The sequence below is a fragment of the Mycteria americana genome, chromosome 24 (assembly GCF_035582795.1).
Source record: "Mycteria americana isolate JAX WOST 10 ecotype Jacksonville Zoo and Gardens chromosome 24, USCA_MyAme_1.0, whole genome shotgun sequence".
Classification (NCBI taxonomy): Eukaryota; Metazoa; Chordata; class Aves; order Ciconiiformes; family Ciconiidae; genus Mycteria; species Mycteria americana.
In genome coordinates, this window is record NC_134388.1 from 943,469 (window position 1) to 959,719 (window position 16,251).

At 67.0% G+C, this 16,251-nt stretch overlaps 3 protein-coding genes across 4 annotated transcripts; 1 reads left to right on the top strand and 2 right to left on the bottom strand.

Moving 5' to 3' along the window:
- On the bottom strand, window positions 1-5,528 carry LOC142420334 (mucosa-associated lymphoid tissue lymphoma translocation protein 1-like). Its single transcript, XM_075524159.1, is given in 17 exon segments — window positions 1-255; window positions 352-486; window positions 585-742; window positions 1,009-1,155; window positions 1,225-1,352; window positions 1,841-1,915; window positions 2,210-2,387; window positions 2,530-2,733; window positions 3,002-3,037; window positions 3,132-3,179; window positions 3,352-3,448; window positions 3,539-3,631; window positions 3,633-3,742; window positions 4,030-4,177; window positions 4,290-4,420; window positions 5,020-5,186; window positions 5,392-5,528. Coding segments are annotated over 17 exon segments (2,247 nt in total).
- Window positions 5,529-7,582: 2,054 nt separating this feature from the next.
- MRPL54 (mitochondrial ribosomal protein L54) lies at window positions 7,583-8,848 on the bottom strand. The gene is made up of 3 exons (XM_075523971.1): window positions 8,695-8,848; window positions 8,144-8,300; window positions 7,583-7,838 (listed from the first exon to the last, which is right to left on the bottom strand). Exons 1-3 carry the CDS (start codon window positions 8,768-8,770, stop codon window positions 7,706-7,708), a joined length of 366 nt encoding a protein of 121 aa, XP_075380086.1. The 5' UTR covers window positions 8,771-8,848; the 3' UTR covers window positions 7,583-7,705.
- A 48-nt stretch (window positions 8,849-8,896) lies between these two features.
- Window positions 8,897-16,105, top strand: APBA3 (amyloid beta precursor protein binding family A member 3). Of its 2 annotated transcripts, none has more exons than XM_075523968.1 (10): window positions 8,897-10,237; window positions 10,660-10,699; window positions 11,132-11,295; window positions 11,457-11,543; window positions 12,129-12,287; window positions 12,647-12,826; window positions 13,041-13,253; window positions 13,879-13,998; window positions 14,833-14,973; window positions 15,110-16,105. In XM_075523968.1, exons 1-10 carry the CDS (start codon window positions 9,107-9,109, stop codon window positions 15,179-15,181), a joined length of 2,307 nt encoding a protein of 768 aa, XP_075380083.1. In that variant the 5' UTR covers window positions 8,897-9,106; the 3' UTR covers window positions 15,182-16,105. The 2 variants fall into 2 exon arrangements, with proteins under 2 accessions (XP_075380083.1, XP_075380084.1); XM_075523969.1 differs by having other exon boundaries at window positions 8,899-10,237; window positions 11,150-11,295.
- Window positions 16,106-16,251: the final 146 nt, after the last annotated feature.

Here is a 16,251-nt window from a genome sequence, read left to right on the forward strand (position 1 = left end):
CTACAGGGCGTGGGAGCCGGGAACCTCAGGGCTCAGGTTCTCCTCAGGGGTCTTGACCCAGGACCCCCCCGCCGCCTCCCAGCTCCCGGGGGGGGAGGCGGAGAGGGGGCTGCCAGGCGGCGAGGGGGAGGCCGCCAGCCGCAGGTTGAGCTTGGCGATGAGCGGCTTCCCCACGCTCACCGTCCGCCTCTCCTCCACGAAGTCGTCCATGCCGTGGTAGCGGTACTGCAGGCAGACGGTGAACGCCAGCTCCTGCTGCGGGGGCATTGGCGGCGTGGGCACCCGTCCTGGGCCACAGCCACGGCCGTGCTGTGCTCCCGGCACCGGACCCCTGCCCAGTGCGGCTCTTACCCGCAGTTTCTGCAAGCCGCAGAGCCGGCTGTAGAGGCAGCAGGAGGGGCAGCCGAGGCTCCAGGCGGGCGCCAGTGGGCTGCCCACCTCCTCCGGGCTCTCCTTGTTGGTGCACTTGAGGTCCACGTCCAGCTCCTGCCACAGATGGTGTCCAGCCGTGAAAACCACCGCGGGTCTGCCCACCCTATTTCCCCAGCATCGCCCCGGCACAGGCTTCGGCAACACGCTCCCACCTCAGGTATGTCGGTGAGCTTGGCCTCGCACTTAGCGATGTCCCCGGGAGCGGCCACCACGCGAGTGTAGATGATCATGATGTTGGAGAACTCGGCGGCGAAGCCCAGCTGGACGGTGACACCGCAGTCGAAGTGGAGGTGCCGGCTCTCCGGCAGGACTGGGAGGGGACAGCGAGTGCGGGGCTGGGACCTGCGGGTGCTCAGGGCTGGAGCTGCACCCACGGGTGAGGTGACCGCCGGCGTCACCCCGGAGCAGGGATGCCGACATGATGCTCCTGCCACCGGGCTGGTGGCTCTGTGCCAGCGGTTTCTCTCCTCCAGGGTGGGAGGAAACCAGCAGGTGCTGCCCACCGCCTCTCCCTGCGACTCGGCACCATCCCCCCCGCTGGGTGCCAGCTCCAGACAGGGTGGCCGTGACCCTCACCGTGAGCCTTGGCCCACTGCAGGTTCCTGGCGGAGGACTCGTCCCGGCCCGGGGGGCGGATGGGGTCCGTCAGAGCTCGTCTCTCCGAGAGGTTGCTGCGGAGCTCCAGCGCCTGCCGGCCCCGCGTGATCTCCAGCGTGCCCATGTCTGTGGGTGGCACGGGGGGTCAGCAGGGGCTGCCGGGGGGGTCGCTGTCCCCCGCCGCTCCCCACTCACCCTCGGCCACCTTGTCCAGCAGCACCGTGATCTTCTCGTCCTCCAGCAGCCAGCGCTTGAGGAAGGTGACGAAGACTCCATTGGAGAGCTCGCCCTGGCTCAGCTCGTAGGCTTCGGCATCCGCGCACCTGCGGGGACGGGGCAGCGGTCGGCTCCGTCGTGGGCTCCATCACTCCCCCGGGAACGAGCCCCCACGGGGGGACAGCTCCTGGGGAAGCCAGAGCAGGGCACCCCGGGCTCTACCCGCTCCCTTCAACTCATCCTGCCCCCGTGCCGGGGAGAGGTGGGATCTGCGGCCGGATTCTGGATGCTTAAAGCATCATCAGCCCAAATCACTGTGCTCCGGAGGAGCCTTGGAGCTTAATCCCTTCAGGTGCTGCCCGAAGCCGAGCAGCGCCGTGGGCATCTCCCTGCCTGTAAGGGACTGGGGACTGCTCCTCACCCACCACCTCCAGCATCGACCGGAGGGAGCGATGCTGCCGATATGTGTCGGGGAGACACGGGTGCAAACGGGGCTGAGCCATGGCTTGGGACAGAGCCCCGGCCCCGCTCTGAGCCAGGGAGGGAGACGCAGCCCCGCTGCCCGCACTGGGGGGGGTGCGGGGAGGTGACCCACGTGGCGTAGCCGAAGACGATGTTGGCTGTGACCTGCAGCGCCCCGACCTGAGGGATGATGTCATCGTTGAGGTTCCTGCGAGAGAAGTGCTGCTGGGCAGAGCTGGGACGTGCCACCCCCTCAAAACCCACCCAAGGCACCCCAGACCCTGTGGGCTTCCCCGTGCCCTTCTGCCCACCCATCGTGGCATTTGCCGGCTCAGCTGGGGCAGTGATGCTTTGGGGCATCCAGACAAAGCCAAGGGGTTTGGGTGGGACCCCAGGGACACCCCGTTCCGCTCCCCTGGGAACCAGCACCCGTGGGCACCCCTGTGCCGGGACCTCCCAGTGCGGCAGCTTGTCCCCGGGCTGGTGGCTGGGGCCGGGTCACCTCTTGCGGCACATGTCGAGCAGGAAGATGTTGAGGCCGGTGCGGCGCTGTTGCATGCTCTGCAGCACCCGCTGCACGCACAGGCAGTGGGCCGAGGTGTAGGAGCTGGGTGCGTCGATGGGCACCATGAAGCTGTTGCCAAAATTTTCATAGCCGTGCCCGGCGTAGTAGAGCAAACCTGCCGGGAGGGGCGGAGAGCGGGTGACGTCCCTTGACCTGCCGGTGCCCGCTTCTTGCCCAGCCGCCCGCCCAAGACCCCGCCAGCACGAAACCACCCAGTTCCGCCCTGGCTGGAGCCACCCCGGCAGGTGCCGACGCACCGTATACACCCTTGTCGAGGAGGAGGAGGAACTCGTTGACAGCCATCTGCATCTCGGCCTTGCGCAGGTCCAGCAGCGAGACCACCTTGAAGTCGAGCTGGCGGAGGAGGGCGCTGAGGGCGTGCACGTCCACCATGGGCGCCTTCAGCTGCTTGTGGTGCAGGTAGTGCATGTTGCCGATCAGCAGGGCCACTTTGTCGGTGGCTGCCGGGACAGAAGAGGGAGGTGCTGGGGATGGAGCGGGACGCTCCTGCTGTCCCCGCTACCTTCAGCCTACATAGGTGACACAGGGTTGTGGCCGGTGTCACTGTCCCTGGGTACCAGGGTGCCCCGTGGCATCCCTGCCTCGCTGGTCTGCTCTCCCTGGCGTGCTGCACCCAAAGCACCCCTGGCCGCGTGGAGCTTCATGGGGTGACGCTGGGGACAGTCACAGCCCCACAGGGCCACCAACCCCCCCTGGACAGGCTCTTACCGTACAGCTGGCCAGGGCTGCCGTGCTCCGGGGAGCCTGGAAAGAGAGAAACGCCGTGCCACGGCCCCGCAGTGTCCGGGGAGCGCAGCGGGCAGAGCAGCGGGGAGCTGCCCGCTCTGCCCCCACCTACCTCCGTCCCCCTCCTGCCAGGACCCTCCGGAGGCGAAGAGCCGCGGGCCTGCGGCAAAGAGGGGAGTCAGGGAGCCCTACGCATGGCAGCACGTCCCGGCAGGGGCTGGAGCCCTCCAAAACTGCAGGGCAGCCACGGGAGGGCTTTAAAGGGGAGCAGAGGAGAGCGAGGACACCCCACGCGGGGTGGGGGGCCACAGAAGTTTGTCCGGGGCCCTCACCAATCTCCACATCCACCTCCTGGCTCCACACGTCGTGGAAGAGGTTGAACACGCGGCAGGAGTAGCTGCCCCGCTCGGCCGTCGTCACCAGCTTCACCTGCCGGCAGGACAGAGCGGGCAGCTGGGGCGGCGTGCCGTGCCGTGCCGCGCCGCGCCGCACCGTGCCGCACCCGGGGTCCCGCCATACCTGGAGCTGGGGTGCCTGTGCACCCTCCACGGGGCGCCGGTTCCTGAACCACTGGTACTGGGGCGGGGGGTTGCCGATGGCTCTGCACTCTAGCACCAGCGTGTCCCCCTCGGCCAGGCGGCACGGCCGTGGCTGCCGCAGGATCTGCAGCCCCACCATGGTCGGGCAGTAACCGCTGGCTGGGGAGGGGATGTGGCAGCAAATCTGGCACCGGGCCACAGCAGGGCTCTGCCGAGCTTCCCCCAGGCCTCAGGTCCCTCACCCACAGGCCCTGGCACCCGTGGGTGGCACGAGCCAGCAGGCATGAGGAGGACACGGCTCCTCCGTGGGCACCGTCACCCCTGCAAGCCCAGAGACCCTCGCAGCCGAGCCAGGGTGCAACATGGCACACGATGCTCTACGGGAGCCACCCCAGTCCCAGTGGGGCGAGCGGTGCCCCACGGGTGCCAGCCCGTAACACCGGGGATGCAGGTCTCGGCGCCCACCTGAGCTGGGGCTGCTGCTCTTCTCCACCTGGACGTGGGCCCACCTGGAGAAGGCGAAGGTGGCCCCGCAGTTCACCCGGCAGATGTACCACTTGGGCTGGCCCGGCGGGGCGGCCGTGTCGATCACCAGCTCTGGGGCCGTGGCTCCGGGCACCTACGAGACAGGAGGGGGCCAAGGAGCCAGAGGCTCCCTCCCACCCGTCCGGGTGCCCTCGCCGTGGGTGGGGCCCAGGGGCCCTACTCCACGTGGCGCAGCGGGACCTCACCTCCTGCTTCCCGCAGAACCACTGGTACGCGAGCCCCGGCGGGCCGGTCGCCCAGCACGTCAGGGACACCCGGGTCCCCTCTGTCACCACCTGCAACTCCGGCTGCACCGTGATGTGGATCATGTCCTGGACTGCCAGAGAGGAGAGACCAGCCTGGGCTGGCTGAGACCCCCGTCCTGCACCATCCCATCACATCCAGTCCCATCCTGTCCTGTCCCATCATACCCTGTCCCACCCCCAACCACAACAGCCTGTCCTCTCCCATCCCATGCCACCCCGTCCTATCACACCCTGTCCCATCCCACCCCTCTGTCCTGTCCCAACCATCTCATCCTACCTTGTCCCCTTCAGTGCCATCCCACCCACCCCGCCTCATCCTGTTCCATCCCATCCCATCTTGTCCCATCATACCCTGTCCCATCCCACCCCATCTTGTCCCATCACAACCTGTCCAATCCTGTCCCACCCCATCCCATCCGGTCCCATCACAGGCTGGCCCACCACATCCCATTGCCCGTCCCCCTCATCCCATCACACCGCATCCCATCCTATCTCGCCCTACTGCATCCACCCCACCCCACCCCATCCCACCCTGCACAGGGCCCCACTACTCAGAGCAAGACCACCAGCAGGAATTGCTGCTCCTCATCTCCCCCTGCTTTCCTTCTGCTGAGCCCCTGTCCCCCGGTGCCCCTCTCCAGGCCCTGTGGGACCCGGCCATCCATCCTACCGGCGCTGCTGAGGACCTGGCAGGCCTGCGTGTGCCCCATCCTCTCCAGGCAGCCCAGCAGGTACCTGAGGGTGCAGTCGCGCTCGGCCAGCAGCTGCAGGAGGCACTGCGTGGGGCTGCCGCGGGGCTCCAGCACCTTCAGCGAGCACATCTCCAGCTCCTCCGCGCTGCAAGGCGCCCACAGCGCTCAGCGCCGTAGCCCACCTCCCACCCGGGGAGGACGGGGACCCCCGCCGGGGGACCCGGCAGTGCCCCCAGCCCAGGCTGTGGCCACGACGGGGCGGCCTGGGGACCCACGTGCCCCTCCTGCGCCCACATGCGTTTTGTCACGCGGTGGAGGACGGACCCCCGGAGATGCCCCCCCACCCCTACCTGCACTTGAAGCGTTTCTCCACCCCGGCCACCTCAGCCAGCTTGCGCCAGCCCCGGCTGGCGTTATCCAGGAGCTTGCAGAGCCGGGCCACCACCTCCTCGCCCAGCGAGCCGATGGGCATGCTCCAGTCCCCCATCCTGTCCCAGCCCCGCCGCCACCTGCCCGGGGACGCAGAGAGGACGAGCCGTCAGCAGGTGACGGGGTGACAGGCGCCTGCACCCCACTGGGCACCGCTGGGCGCCGCTCCAGCCGGGCACAGGGTGGCTCAGGAGGGAGAGCACCGGCATGAGCTCACGGCGTTGGGTCACCTCCCCGCAGGAGCCCGGGGGGGTTTTGGCCTCACTGGGGAGGTGCCGGGAGCCGGCCAGGCAGCACTGCTGGATCCGGCCGCTGGCAGCCAGCCAGGAATGACACACGTTTCCCCTCTGCGCCCGGAGGACAAGAGCCGTGACAGTGGCACAGGGGACCCGCTCACCCCCCCCGGCCTCAGGCGAGGAGCCAGGACCACGTTAGCCCAGCCCCAGGACGGGGACCTTCACAGGACAGGATCCAAGGAACTGGAAAGAGTGGATTTCCCCTGTCACCTTCCCCATCCCTTCGGGGGACACAGAGAATGGGGCCCATCACAGAAGGCTGAGCCCAGGGACCCCTCTCCTTCTGGCAGAGACCCCAGTGCATTGGCGGCCACCCCCTCGCCATCACCAGGCCTCTGGGTGGTGGCTCTGGAGCCAGCATGAGCCCTGCCGGGCCACCACGAGGAGCCCGCGGAGGGGTTAGGGGAGGGGACATGGGGCTGGGACCCACCTCAACTCCCCTTCACCCTGGCAAAGGCTTCGGCAGCGAGGGGAGCGTGGCATGAATCACCCCAGATGGGGGCAGCACCCAGGGACGGGCTCTCTCCTCCTCCCCCTGGGTTCCTCTCCACCAACCCACCCCAGGCGGGCACTTGTCCCCAGGACCAAGCCATCTGCAGTGGCTGGGTGACACTCACCCGAGCAGGGGGGCTCTGAGACAGAGGGCAGGGACTCGGGTGCCCCCTCTGCTCACCTGCTGCTGGACTGGGGGGCCTGGACGCGCTGGGGGGTGGCGAGGGGAGGGCAAGCTGCAGGACAGACACGGTGGAGACAGGGCACTCACCGCTGGATACGGCCCGGCCTGAGCCCCGTCAGCTCCGAGGGCGCGCGCTGAGCCCCACGCAGAGGAAATGAGGGTTCAACCCAAAATCTCCCCCAGCCCCCCCGCGCCACAGCACGGCACTTCTGCTTTCCTCCGCCGCTTCCTGTGCCGTGGCGCGCGGGCGCTGCAGCTGCCAACCCGGCCGCCCCCCAGCCCCCCGGGGAGCCGGGCACAGCTCCCGGCCCCAGCCCCTGCGCAAGGGCGTGGGCACTGGGGAGGCCGCCGGGCCGGGCGGTGGCTCCATCGCCCCTTCCTCGCTGCAGGAGGGCCTAGCGGGTGGCTGCTTTGTCCCCGTAGCCCAACTCAAGGCCAGGCAGGAGCTGCAGGGCAGCGAGTCTGGGATGGAGACGAACCAAGGGAACAGGGGCACGTCTCAGCCTGCCCAACGCACGGGCAGGACCGAGGCCGAGGGGAAGCTGCCGGGCTCTGCCAGAACAGAGCCGGCCGAAGACGTGCGGGGACAGGGCAGCAAGGCCCCCGCCACTGTGGGGAAGACCCTGCCTTCACCACACAGCCCAGCCAAGCCGGGACCCTGGCATCCCAGCAGCTGCTGCTCCCCTGCTGCTGGAGGAGGAAGCGAGAGTGCAGCAGCAGGGTGGCACTGCGAGGGGCCACCGTGTCCCCTCTTACCTCTCCTGCTGCCCCTGTGTCACCGCCAGAGCCTGGCCCCTGTCCTCCCGCCCCTGGGGAGCACAGGCTGCTCAGCCCCCGACCCCCCCAGGGGACACAGCGACACCAGTGGAGTCATTCCCCACCCCAAACCCACTACACAGACCCCGCTGCGGGGCCCTTGAGCCCCAGCCGTGGCGGCGCAGACTGTGACAGAGCAGGGAGCAGAACCCGTTTGGCAGCATAGGCTCCCTCTATGAGCAAAGAATTGAGCTTCTGTTTTAGCAAATACACCGAGAATTTGTGGCCTGTGTTGCCTCAGCCCCTCACCAGCCCCCGGCACGAGGGGGGACCTGCACCGAGCCTGCCGAGGGCCTGGGTTTGCCACAGCCTCCGTAACAGGTATCAGCCTCACCAGAGATTTATTACCAGTTTATAGCAAAAAGAAGAGACCAAAAGCGGGAGCTGGTCCCAGCGCCACCCATGCTGGCACTCAGGGCAGCCCCCGCACCCCGAGCTCTGCAGCCCCTACAGCTTCTTGCCCTTCTTTAGCCTGTTGCGGTGCCAGGTGTTGTACTTCCGCAGGCGCCTCCAATACTCGATCGAGTCGGGGTCCAGCTCCTCCAGCTTCTTGGGGGGCCCAAGGTGGATCTTAAAGAGCCTGGGGGCGAACGCAGAGGACGTGAGGCTGCGGCAGGGAGGGCAAAGGGACAAGCGCAGGACGGGGCGATGGAAGTGTGCGACCAGGACGCGTGGATCCCTCACCCACCACATCCACAGTGCAGCCTGCTCTCCTCCCCGGCCCTCAGGGAAGGTCTCTGGGCTGCAGAGCCGCAGTCCTCCTCCAGAACGGTTCCCCGTCTCTCCTACGCTTGTCTGTGCCTCTGGGATGGCACCTCTGTAGGGACGGCAGCCCAGGAGGGACCCCCCTTCTGCGCGCAGCAAGGGGAGCTGGGCACCACCTACCAGTCGGGGTACTCGGAGTCGGGCTTCAGGGCCACCTCCGGGCCGTCCTTGAAGTAATTGACCCCCATGGCGTAGGTGGTGAGCATGGCGGGGTCCGTGCACACCTCGGGCTCCTTCAGCCCCTCTTTCAGCAAGTTCTTGCCCTTGGACTTCATAGCTGCGGGGACAAGGGCACGGTCGAGACGGGGGGTGACGGGGGGACAGAGGTGCAGGCGGGGGAAGGGACGGGGCTCAGGCACAGCAGGGGCCGGGAACAGGGGCCGGGAACGCGGCCACCGCGGGCTGCAGCAGCACCGGGGACGGGACCGAGGGGTGGCGCAGGGCGCGAGGAAGGGAGCCGGGGCAGGGCCCGGGAGACGCGGGGCTGGGGGCGAGGGACCCGGGGCGAGGTGCCGGACGGAGGGGACAAGGCCGCCACTAGGGAGGGCCGGGGGCCGCGGGGACAAGGCCGAGGGCCGCGGGATCGGGACACGGGGCCGAGGGCCGCGGGACCGGCCCCGGGGCTGGGGGCGCCGGCGGAGGCCGGGCCGGGGCCGCGGGACGAGGCTCACCCGCCTTCTTGGCGTAGCCGCGGGCCGGGCCGGGCAACGCCGCCCGCACCGCCCGCAGCAGCACCCGGGCGGCCATGCTGGGGCGCCGCGGGGCACGCCGGGAAGGGCGGGGGCCGGACCGCGCATGCGCGGCGGCGGGGCCCGGAAGCGGCGGCGGCGGCGGGACCGTCCCTTCCCGTTCCGTCCCCGGGCCGGCGCCGCCGGCAGGGAGTGAGTCCGCACGGACCGGACCGGCCCCGGCCAGTGCGGCCCTGGCCCCGGCCGGCCGCCAGCGGGGAGAGCCGGCGCCGGCAGCGTTGGCCCTGGCCGCCCCGGCCCCCCCGGCCCCTCCGGGCCCCCCGCCTCCGCAGCTCCCCGGGTCCCTCTCCCCGCCCAGGGCCGCCCCCCCCGCGCTGCGGGCCGGAGCGACGCCATGGAGAGCAGCATGGATTTCCAGGCGGCTGTGCTCTCCGCCCCTGATCTCGGCAGCGACGAGGCCCCGGAGCCGCCGGCCATGGACACGGAGGAAGGGCCTGCGGTGCGGCCTGGTGCCCCTGAGCTCCGTGCGGGAGCCGGGCAGCCGGAGGGGCTCCCCTTCATCGCCCTGCTCCCTGGCTGCAGCTCCGGGCAGGATCTGCCCGTCCCCGAGGGTCAGCGGAGGGGTCTGGGGCCCAGCTCGGGGCCTGCTTCAGCCTCGGACCTCAGAGGAGGTGGGGGCGGACAAACTGAGCTTTGCCGGGACTTGGGAAGAGCGATGGAAGAGGAGGCAGTGACTGCGGGGCCGCAGGGCTCCGCTGACTGGAAACCTAGCGCCGGGAGCACCCCTCAGGACGCAGGACACCCCCAAGCCCCCAACAGCGGCGACCCGACGGGCATGGAGCTGGATGAGGCTCCCGAGGCTGGCACCCACCCGGGCAGGGCCAAGTGGGCCAAGGATGCAGAGGACGAACCCTCGGAGATCCAGGGCCTGCTGGCCCAGCTCGAGACCCTCGACCCCAACCTCTGCGACCACTCGCCCGCCTCAGAGCAGGGCCCGCTGCCCTCCTCGAGCGCTGGCACAGCCCCTGTCGTGGGTGAGCAGGCCCGGCGGAGCCATGGGGAGTGCCAGGGCAAGTGCCGGCCCTGCCCGCTGCACGTGGCCATGGGCCGGGGCCTGGAGACACGGCCGTGCTGCGCCCAGCACTCGGCCTGCTCCCGGCCCTGCCACGGCCTGCTCTTTGCTGAGGCCGACCGGGAGGACTTGCTGAGCCTCCTGTGCTACGAGGGGGGGCTGCCTGAGGCCAGTGCCGAGACGCCCTTGGCCCGCTCTGACGTCCTGGCCGGGACCAACCTGGAGATGCTGCAGGCTGGGGAGGAACCGGCTGCTGTGGAGAAGCCTGAAGGGCTGGGGAGGACGGAGAGCTCAGAGAAAGGACCTGCTGGCGGCTGGTATTATGAAGAGGGGCTCTGCGAGGTCGTCTCCACCTGTGAGGGCAATCGGGATGGTTCCCCGGAGCCAGCCTGGGTGGCCCTGCCTCCTGCTCCGGCTCCAGAGGGAGAGCAGCCACCCCAAGGCGGTGTGACCGTGAGTGCATCATGCATGGGCTGCGGCGGTGTGGTGGCGAGCCAGGACATGCCCCTTGGCTCTGCTCCCTTGTGGGTTTTTGGTGGGGGCAGAGGGGAGCCAGGGCTGTCTTTTTCTCGGGTCTTACAGGGCCTCATGCTGCTGGGGTGCCCAGACAAGACCCTTGGTACTGGCTTTGGTTCCTGCCGCCCTGCATGCAGGGGGATACTTGCATGGCTGTGTGATCCGTGCATGCCCCGGGGAAGAGGCTGGTGGGTCCAAACAGCCCCCCCAGCCCCAGGACCCTGCGCCCCACGCCCCCAGCCTCAGGACGCTGTGCCCTCACTGTCCTAGTGCTCCAGGGGCAGCCTGACCGCGGGGCGGGCAGGCTGAATCCCTGGGATCCCAACCAGAGCCTCACCTGCTCTCTCGTTGCTTTGCAGAACAGGGAACCCCCATCCTCCTGCCCAGCCTTCAAAGAGGGTGAGTTGCTTCTATGCTCGAGCAGCAAAAGCACCCAGGAGTCCTGACCCACCGCCTCCTGCTCTGACCCCGAATGCAGGGTGGCTGGGGATCCCAGCTGGGGAGGGAGCACCTGGCTCTGTGCCCACGGAGGGTGGGAACGTGGCTGCAGACTCTGGCTGGCTCGTTCGATCCCAGCTCGCCCTTCGCTGAGCAAATGGGGGTGCTTCAGGATTTGGGGAGGGATCAGGCTTGGGAAGGGAGAAAGAGGGATGCCAGGGTGTGCCCAAGGGAAGGGAGAAGCAGCCCTGGGGTCAGAGTTGGTCCCCAGGTGATGCCAGGAGCCCATCTCCCAAGGACTGAGCTGCTTTGCCATGTGTAGGAATGCAGCTAACAGGCAGTAGGAGTTGGTACCCCTAGTTTTCAGAGTTGGGGGGACCAGCCCCTGCTTAGTCCCTCCCGATGCCTCAGTTCCAGGCCCTTGTGACCCAGAGGATCTGCTGGATGGTGTGATTTTTGGGGCAAAGTACCTGGGCTCCACGCAGCTGGTCTCGGAGAGGAACCCCCCAACCAGCGTCCGCATGGCACAGGCCCAGGAGGCGGTGGACAGGATCAAGGTGCAGGAGGGTAGGGGGAGGCACGACTGCCACCAGCCTGGCCCCTCGTGGGTGTGGGGCAGGGCTCAGAACCTGCCCAGAGGGACCTCCCGGCTGTGGGGCAGGGACCCAGAGGAGTCCCGGCAGCGGCAGGGACCTCTCCTGGGCGCTTCGTTCTGCAGGCACCGGAGGGGGAGTCCCAGCCCATGACGGAGGTGGATCTGTTTGTCTCCACACAGAGGATCAAGGTGCTCACAGCTGACACGCAGGTGAGCGGGGAACGGGAGCACCGGCATGGCTTTGGGGCTGCTGAAACCTTCCTGTTTGGCCTTGGATCTCTGCTTTGCACCCACGCCAGTGGGGTCGTGCCCAAGGATGGCCTACGGGCGAGGACACGCGTCTGGGAGGAGACATGTCATTCCGCAGCCGTCCCACGCAGACGTGTCGTGTCCCTCAGCTCTCTGCATGGCTGCATGAGGCTTCCCATGCAAACTGTGCCTTGCGGGAGCTGCTGCGTTCCCAGACCAAGCTCCAGGGAACCTAGGCTTGAAATTTCTGTAGTTCTTTGCCTCAGGATTAGCTTCTGCTTTATAGTAAGAGGGAAGAGCTGTCTTGTCCCGCACCAGCACCCAGAGACTCAGATGAGTCTTTGATCGAAGGAGCTGTTTGTACCTTTTAGCATAGACATGGTTTCTGCACAGCGTGTGCCAGGCATTTGAGCTGCATCCCAGCACAGTGGCATTTGAACCCAAACCCTTCCTGCTTGTGGCGGTGCCTGGCTGGCTCGCAGGCTGCCCAGGGGGTCCATCGGGCCGGGGAGGGCTGAACGTCTCTGCCTGTGTCCCTCTTGCCAGGAGGCCATGATGGATCACTCCCTCCAGACCATCTCCTATATCGCCGACATTGGCTCCCTCGTGGTGCTCATGGCACGCCGGAAACTGCCTCGGCGGTCGGAGGTGGCGGAGGAAAAACGGCTCTACAAGATGATCTGCCACGTCTTCCACTCGGCCGACGTGAGGCAACGCGCGAGTCCCTCGGGAGGGCAGGGTGGCATTGGGGTCCTGGGCCCCGTCCCGCTGTAATGACCGAGTGCTCTGGGTCTCTGTGCTGGGGGCTCCCAGCGAGCACATAGAGGGGGAAGGAGCCCAGCCTGAGCACCTCTGTGACATAGAGGGGCCCAGCAAGAAAAGCGGGGAGGATTGGCACTGCAAAGGGGCCCATTCAGGCAGGGAAGGAGCCAGGATGCCCTGGAGCTCCCAGGGCACAGTGCCTGTGCTGAGCATTGCAGGGCACTGGCAGCTGTCGGCTCCAGTTTGGCCGTGAGACCATTGGCCCTGAGCCACGGGCATGAATGACCCCTCTCTTTCCCCAGGCCCAGATCATTGCTCAGGCTATCGGGCAGGCGTTTGGCGTGGCCTACCAGCGCTTCCTGGAGGCCAACAGCATCGACCCGAGCGAGCTGAGCCCTCGCCAGTACAGCCGTGCCCTCGAGGACCAGGAGCAATACAATGCGGAGCTGACCCACTTCTCCCGGCAGGAGAACTGCAAGGACGTAAGAGCTGCTTTGGAGGGGTGGGGACAGTGTGGGGTACCCACTGGCACCTCTTGTGTCATCCCCTCCACGGCTCCCTGAGCAGCTGAGGTGCTCCCTACAAGACTGGGCTCCGTCCCAGCTGGCTGTGAGCCCGGGACACCTGTACTGGGGCTGGGACACATGCCTCATGACTCTGGTGACTGTAACCCATCTGTGGCCCGCCCCCCCCAAGGTCTGCATCCGGAAGCAGAAGGGGGAGATCCTGGGCATCGCCATCGTGGAGTCGGGCTGGGGCTCCATCCTGCCCACAGTGGTCATCGCCAACCTGATGCACGGGGGCCCCGCGGAGAGGTCGGGCGAGCTGAGCATCGGAGACCGCCTCATGTCCGTCAACGGGACGAGCCTGGTGGGGCTGCCCCTCACCACCTGCCAGAGCATCATCCGGGTGAGCCGGGGCTGTGCGCGGGGTGGCCTCCTGCCTCCACCCTGGCAGGAGGGTGAGTGCTGGCAGAGACAGGGACCGGCCTGAATGCGTCTGGGAGCGTCTAATGCCGGGGTCCCCCCCGATGCTCCTGGCTTGGGGGCGGATGGGTGATAGGAGGCTGTGGGGGCAGCGGGGCAGGAGTGTGGGGTGCCATACCTGTTCCGTGGCCTGCGACAGTCCCTGCTCTGAGCACTTGGGAGGAAGGGACGTGACAAGGCAGGGACAAAGCTGGGGACTAAACTTGCCACAGCAGGGTGCGGGCAGGGCCCTGCCTGAGGAGGAGGGTGGGTGAGGAGGCAGGCACCTGTCCTGGAGGGAACCTGTTGCATCTTCTACCTCTTGGGCAGGAAGGAGCTGAAAGCAAGGACAGTGTGGCCTCAGGGGCAGAGTGGGATGTCTTGGACTGGATTTATAAGTTCTTCTCCCTGAATTTGAGCATGGCAGTATCCCTCTGCGTGCCTCAGTTTCCCCTTTGAAAACAGCTTGCTAATCCTCAGTGCTCCCATGAGCAACATGGCTGTGTCGCCCCTCTCAACCACGCCGAATAGCCCTCCGAAGTCTGACAAAGCTTCATCCCATCTTCCAGGAGCTGAAGCACCAGACAGAGGTGACGCTGAACATCGTGCACTGTTCCCCTGTCACCACGGCTGTTATCCGGCGCCCCGACTCCAAGTACCAGCTGGGCTTCTGTGTTGAGAACGGCGTGGTGAGTGCCCGCGGGGACAGGAGCAGAGCCAGGCCAGGGTCAGCCAAGGGCTTCAGCCACCCGTCTGGCAGAGGGACACGCGGTTCTGGCTGTGTCTGCATGGACGAGCACACAGTTCCAGCGCTCCTTGTGCCTGCCAGGGCTGAGGTTTCACAGGGCTCTGCTGTGCCACAGCAAAAGGCTCTTCGTAGCTCTCCTGCAGCACCGGCGGTTGGATCCGTCTCCCTGGTGCTCCTTAGCTGCTTGCTTTTGGGGCGGTTGTTTCTTCCTGGCTTTCTTGGCATAACCTTAGTGACATTTGTTGCTGTCCCCAGTGCTCCAGCCACTCCCTGCTCTGGGCTCCCCAGTGGCTGCGTTGCAAAGGCAGAGAGGAGCATTTCCAGGACCAGTGGGAATTGATGGGGTGGGTGGGTGGTGGAGAGAGTGGCACGGCTGCATCGTGTGCTGACTGATGTTCCCAACAGTATTGGAGACACGGTTACCCCACAGGCACGCAGGAGCTGCTGGCCCAGGGAGAAGCTCTGGCTCTGCAGCCCAGGCTTGATGGGAGCACAAGGGTTCGATGGGTGGATGGGGGAGCTGAGCTCTCCGTCAGCCGGGGGAACAAAAGCCTTCAGGCTGCCCTTGCCCTACAGCTCAGCACGTCGCTCTGGTGGCAGCAATGCAAAGAGACATCCCTGCCCTTACTGCGCACCCATGGGCTGGAGGAGACAGCATCCAAGTCCAGAGCTCTTGCCCGGAGCCTGCATGGAGGAGAGGGTTTGGGGTGGTGGTTGCGCATGGCCCTGGGCTGTGGGCACAGCTCTGATCTTACCAGCGCTCCCTGTTCCCCAGATCTGCAGCCTGATGCGTGGGGGCATCGCAGAGAGAGGTGGCATCCGTGTGGGGCACCGCATCATCGAGATCAACGGGCAGAGCGTGGTGGCAACGCCCCACGAGAAGATCATCCAGATCCTCACACAGGCGGTCAGCGAGGTGAGCCAGGCCCAGGGCCCCCGTGCCGCGGGGCAGCTGCGGCTGCACACGGAGCAGGCTGGGCTCAGGGTTTTGCACCAGCACCCTCCAGCCCGGGGTTTGGCGTCTCCCAGCTGATCTGTGCATCTCTGCCTAGGTCCACATCAAGACCATGCCAGCCTCCACGTACCGCTTACTGACCGGGCAGGAGCAGCCCATCTTCCTCTGAGCCGCTGGCCGTGCCTGGCTGTTGCCGCACAAGCGTGGGGCTGCGAGGGCAGGACAGGGTCTGCCTCCTGCCCCAGTGCCCTCATCGGAGCCCTCTGGTCCCTAGCAGGGCCTAATCCTGCACCTCTTCAGTTTTACTCAGGACACAGTGGGAGACTCTGGGGGCCTGATACCCCACTTGAGCAAGTGTCAGGGACTATGGTGCCACGGTTTGGGCACCTCCTCCCCCTCCATTCACCCCTCCCTGCCTCACAGTGCCTGCACAGTGCCTGTCCCGCTGCTTCACAGGGTCCCTTGCCTTGGCCTGGTGCTGGCAGGAGGAGAGGGGACCCTGCGTGAAAGGTTACCCCATCCAGTCACCACAGATAGTGCTTTTACACTCACCGACAGTGCCTTTCCCCATGTGGGGATGGTGCTGGAAGCACAGCGCCGGGGCTTGCCCTAGCATGGCCCCAGAGCAGCGCTGACCCTGCACACCAGTGTGTGGGTGCATGCTGGCACCCCTGAGGGAGAGCCGGCAGCTCTCGGACTCAGCCTTAAGGGCAGCAGCACCCTTGACACCCGCTCCTCCTCCCTGGCTTTGCCAGGAGCCTGTCAGGGCTGCAAACGAACTCTCCGTTAGACCTGTTGCGCCGAGCTGGGAAACTACCTCTGCTTTTCCCTAGTGCTGCCTTTAACAGCTCGGCCCCAGCCCGCCAGGGCACTGGGTCGCAGCCCTCGGGGCTGTCTGTCGGCACAGCGAAAGGGAACACGGCAGTGCCCGTCCCACATCCCGAGGAGCTTGGGGTCATGAGCCCCAAGGACCAGCCCCTGGTGATGTGTCTCTTCATGAGCGGGTCCCTAGGCCCCTACGGCCGAGGCAGCGCTGACCTGACTTTGCCTGTGTGCTTGGTTGATGTAAAAATAAAAGTTTTGGGGAACGTGGGAGGCTGCGTTTCAGGAGCCCTTGCTGGGCTGCAGCAGAGGAGGCTCAGCGCTGGGGCATGCACCCTGAGCACGCCGCGGTGCCAGACGTTGGCACAAGCCAAGCCTGATTCCTGCGCCGATGCCTCTCGGGGCAGGCAGGGCGTC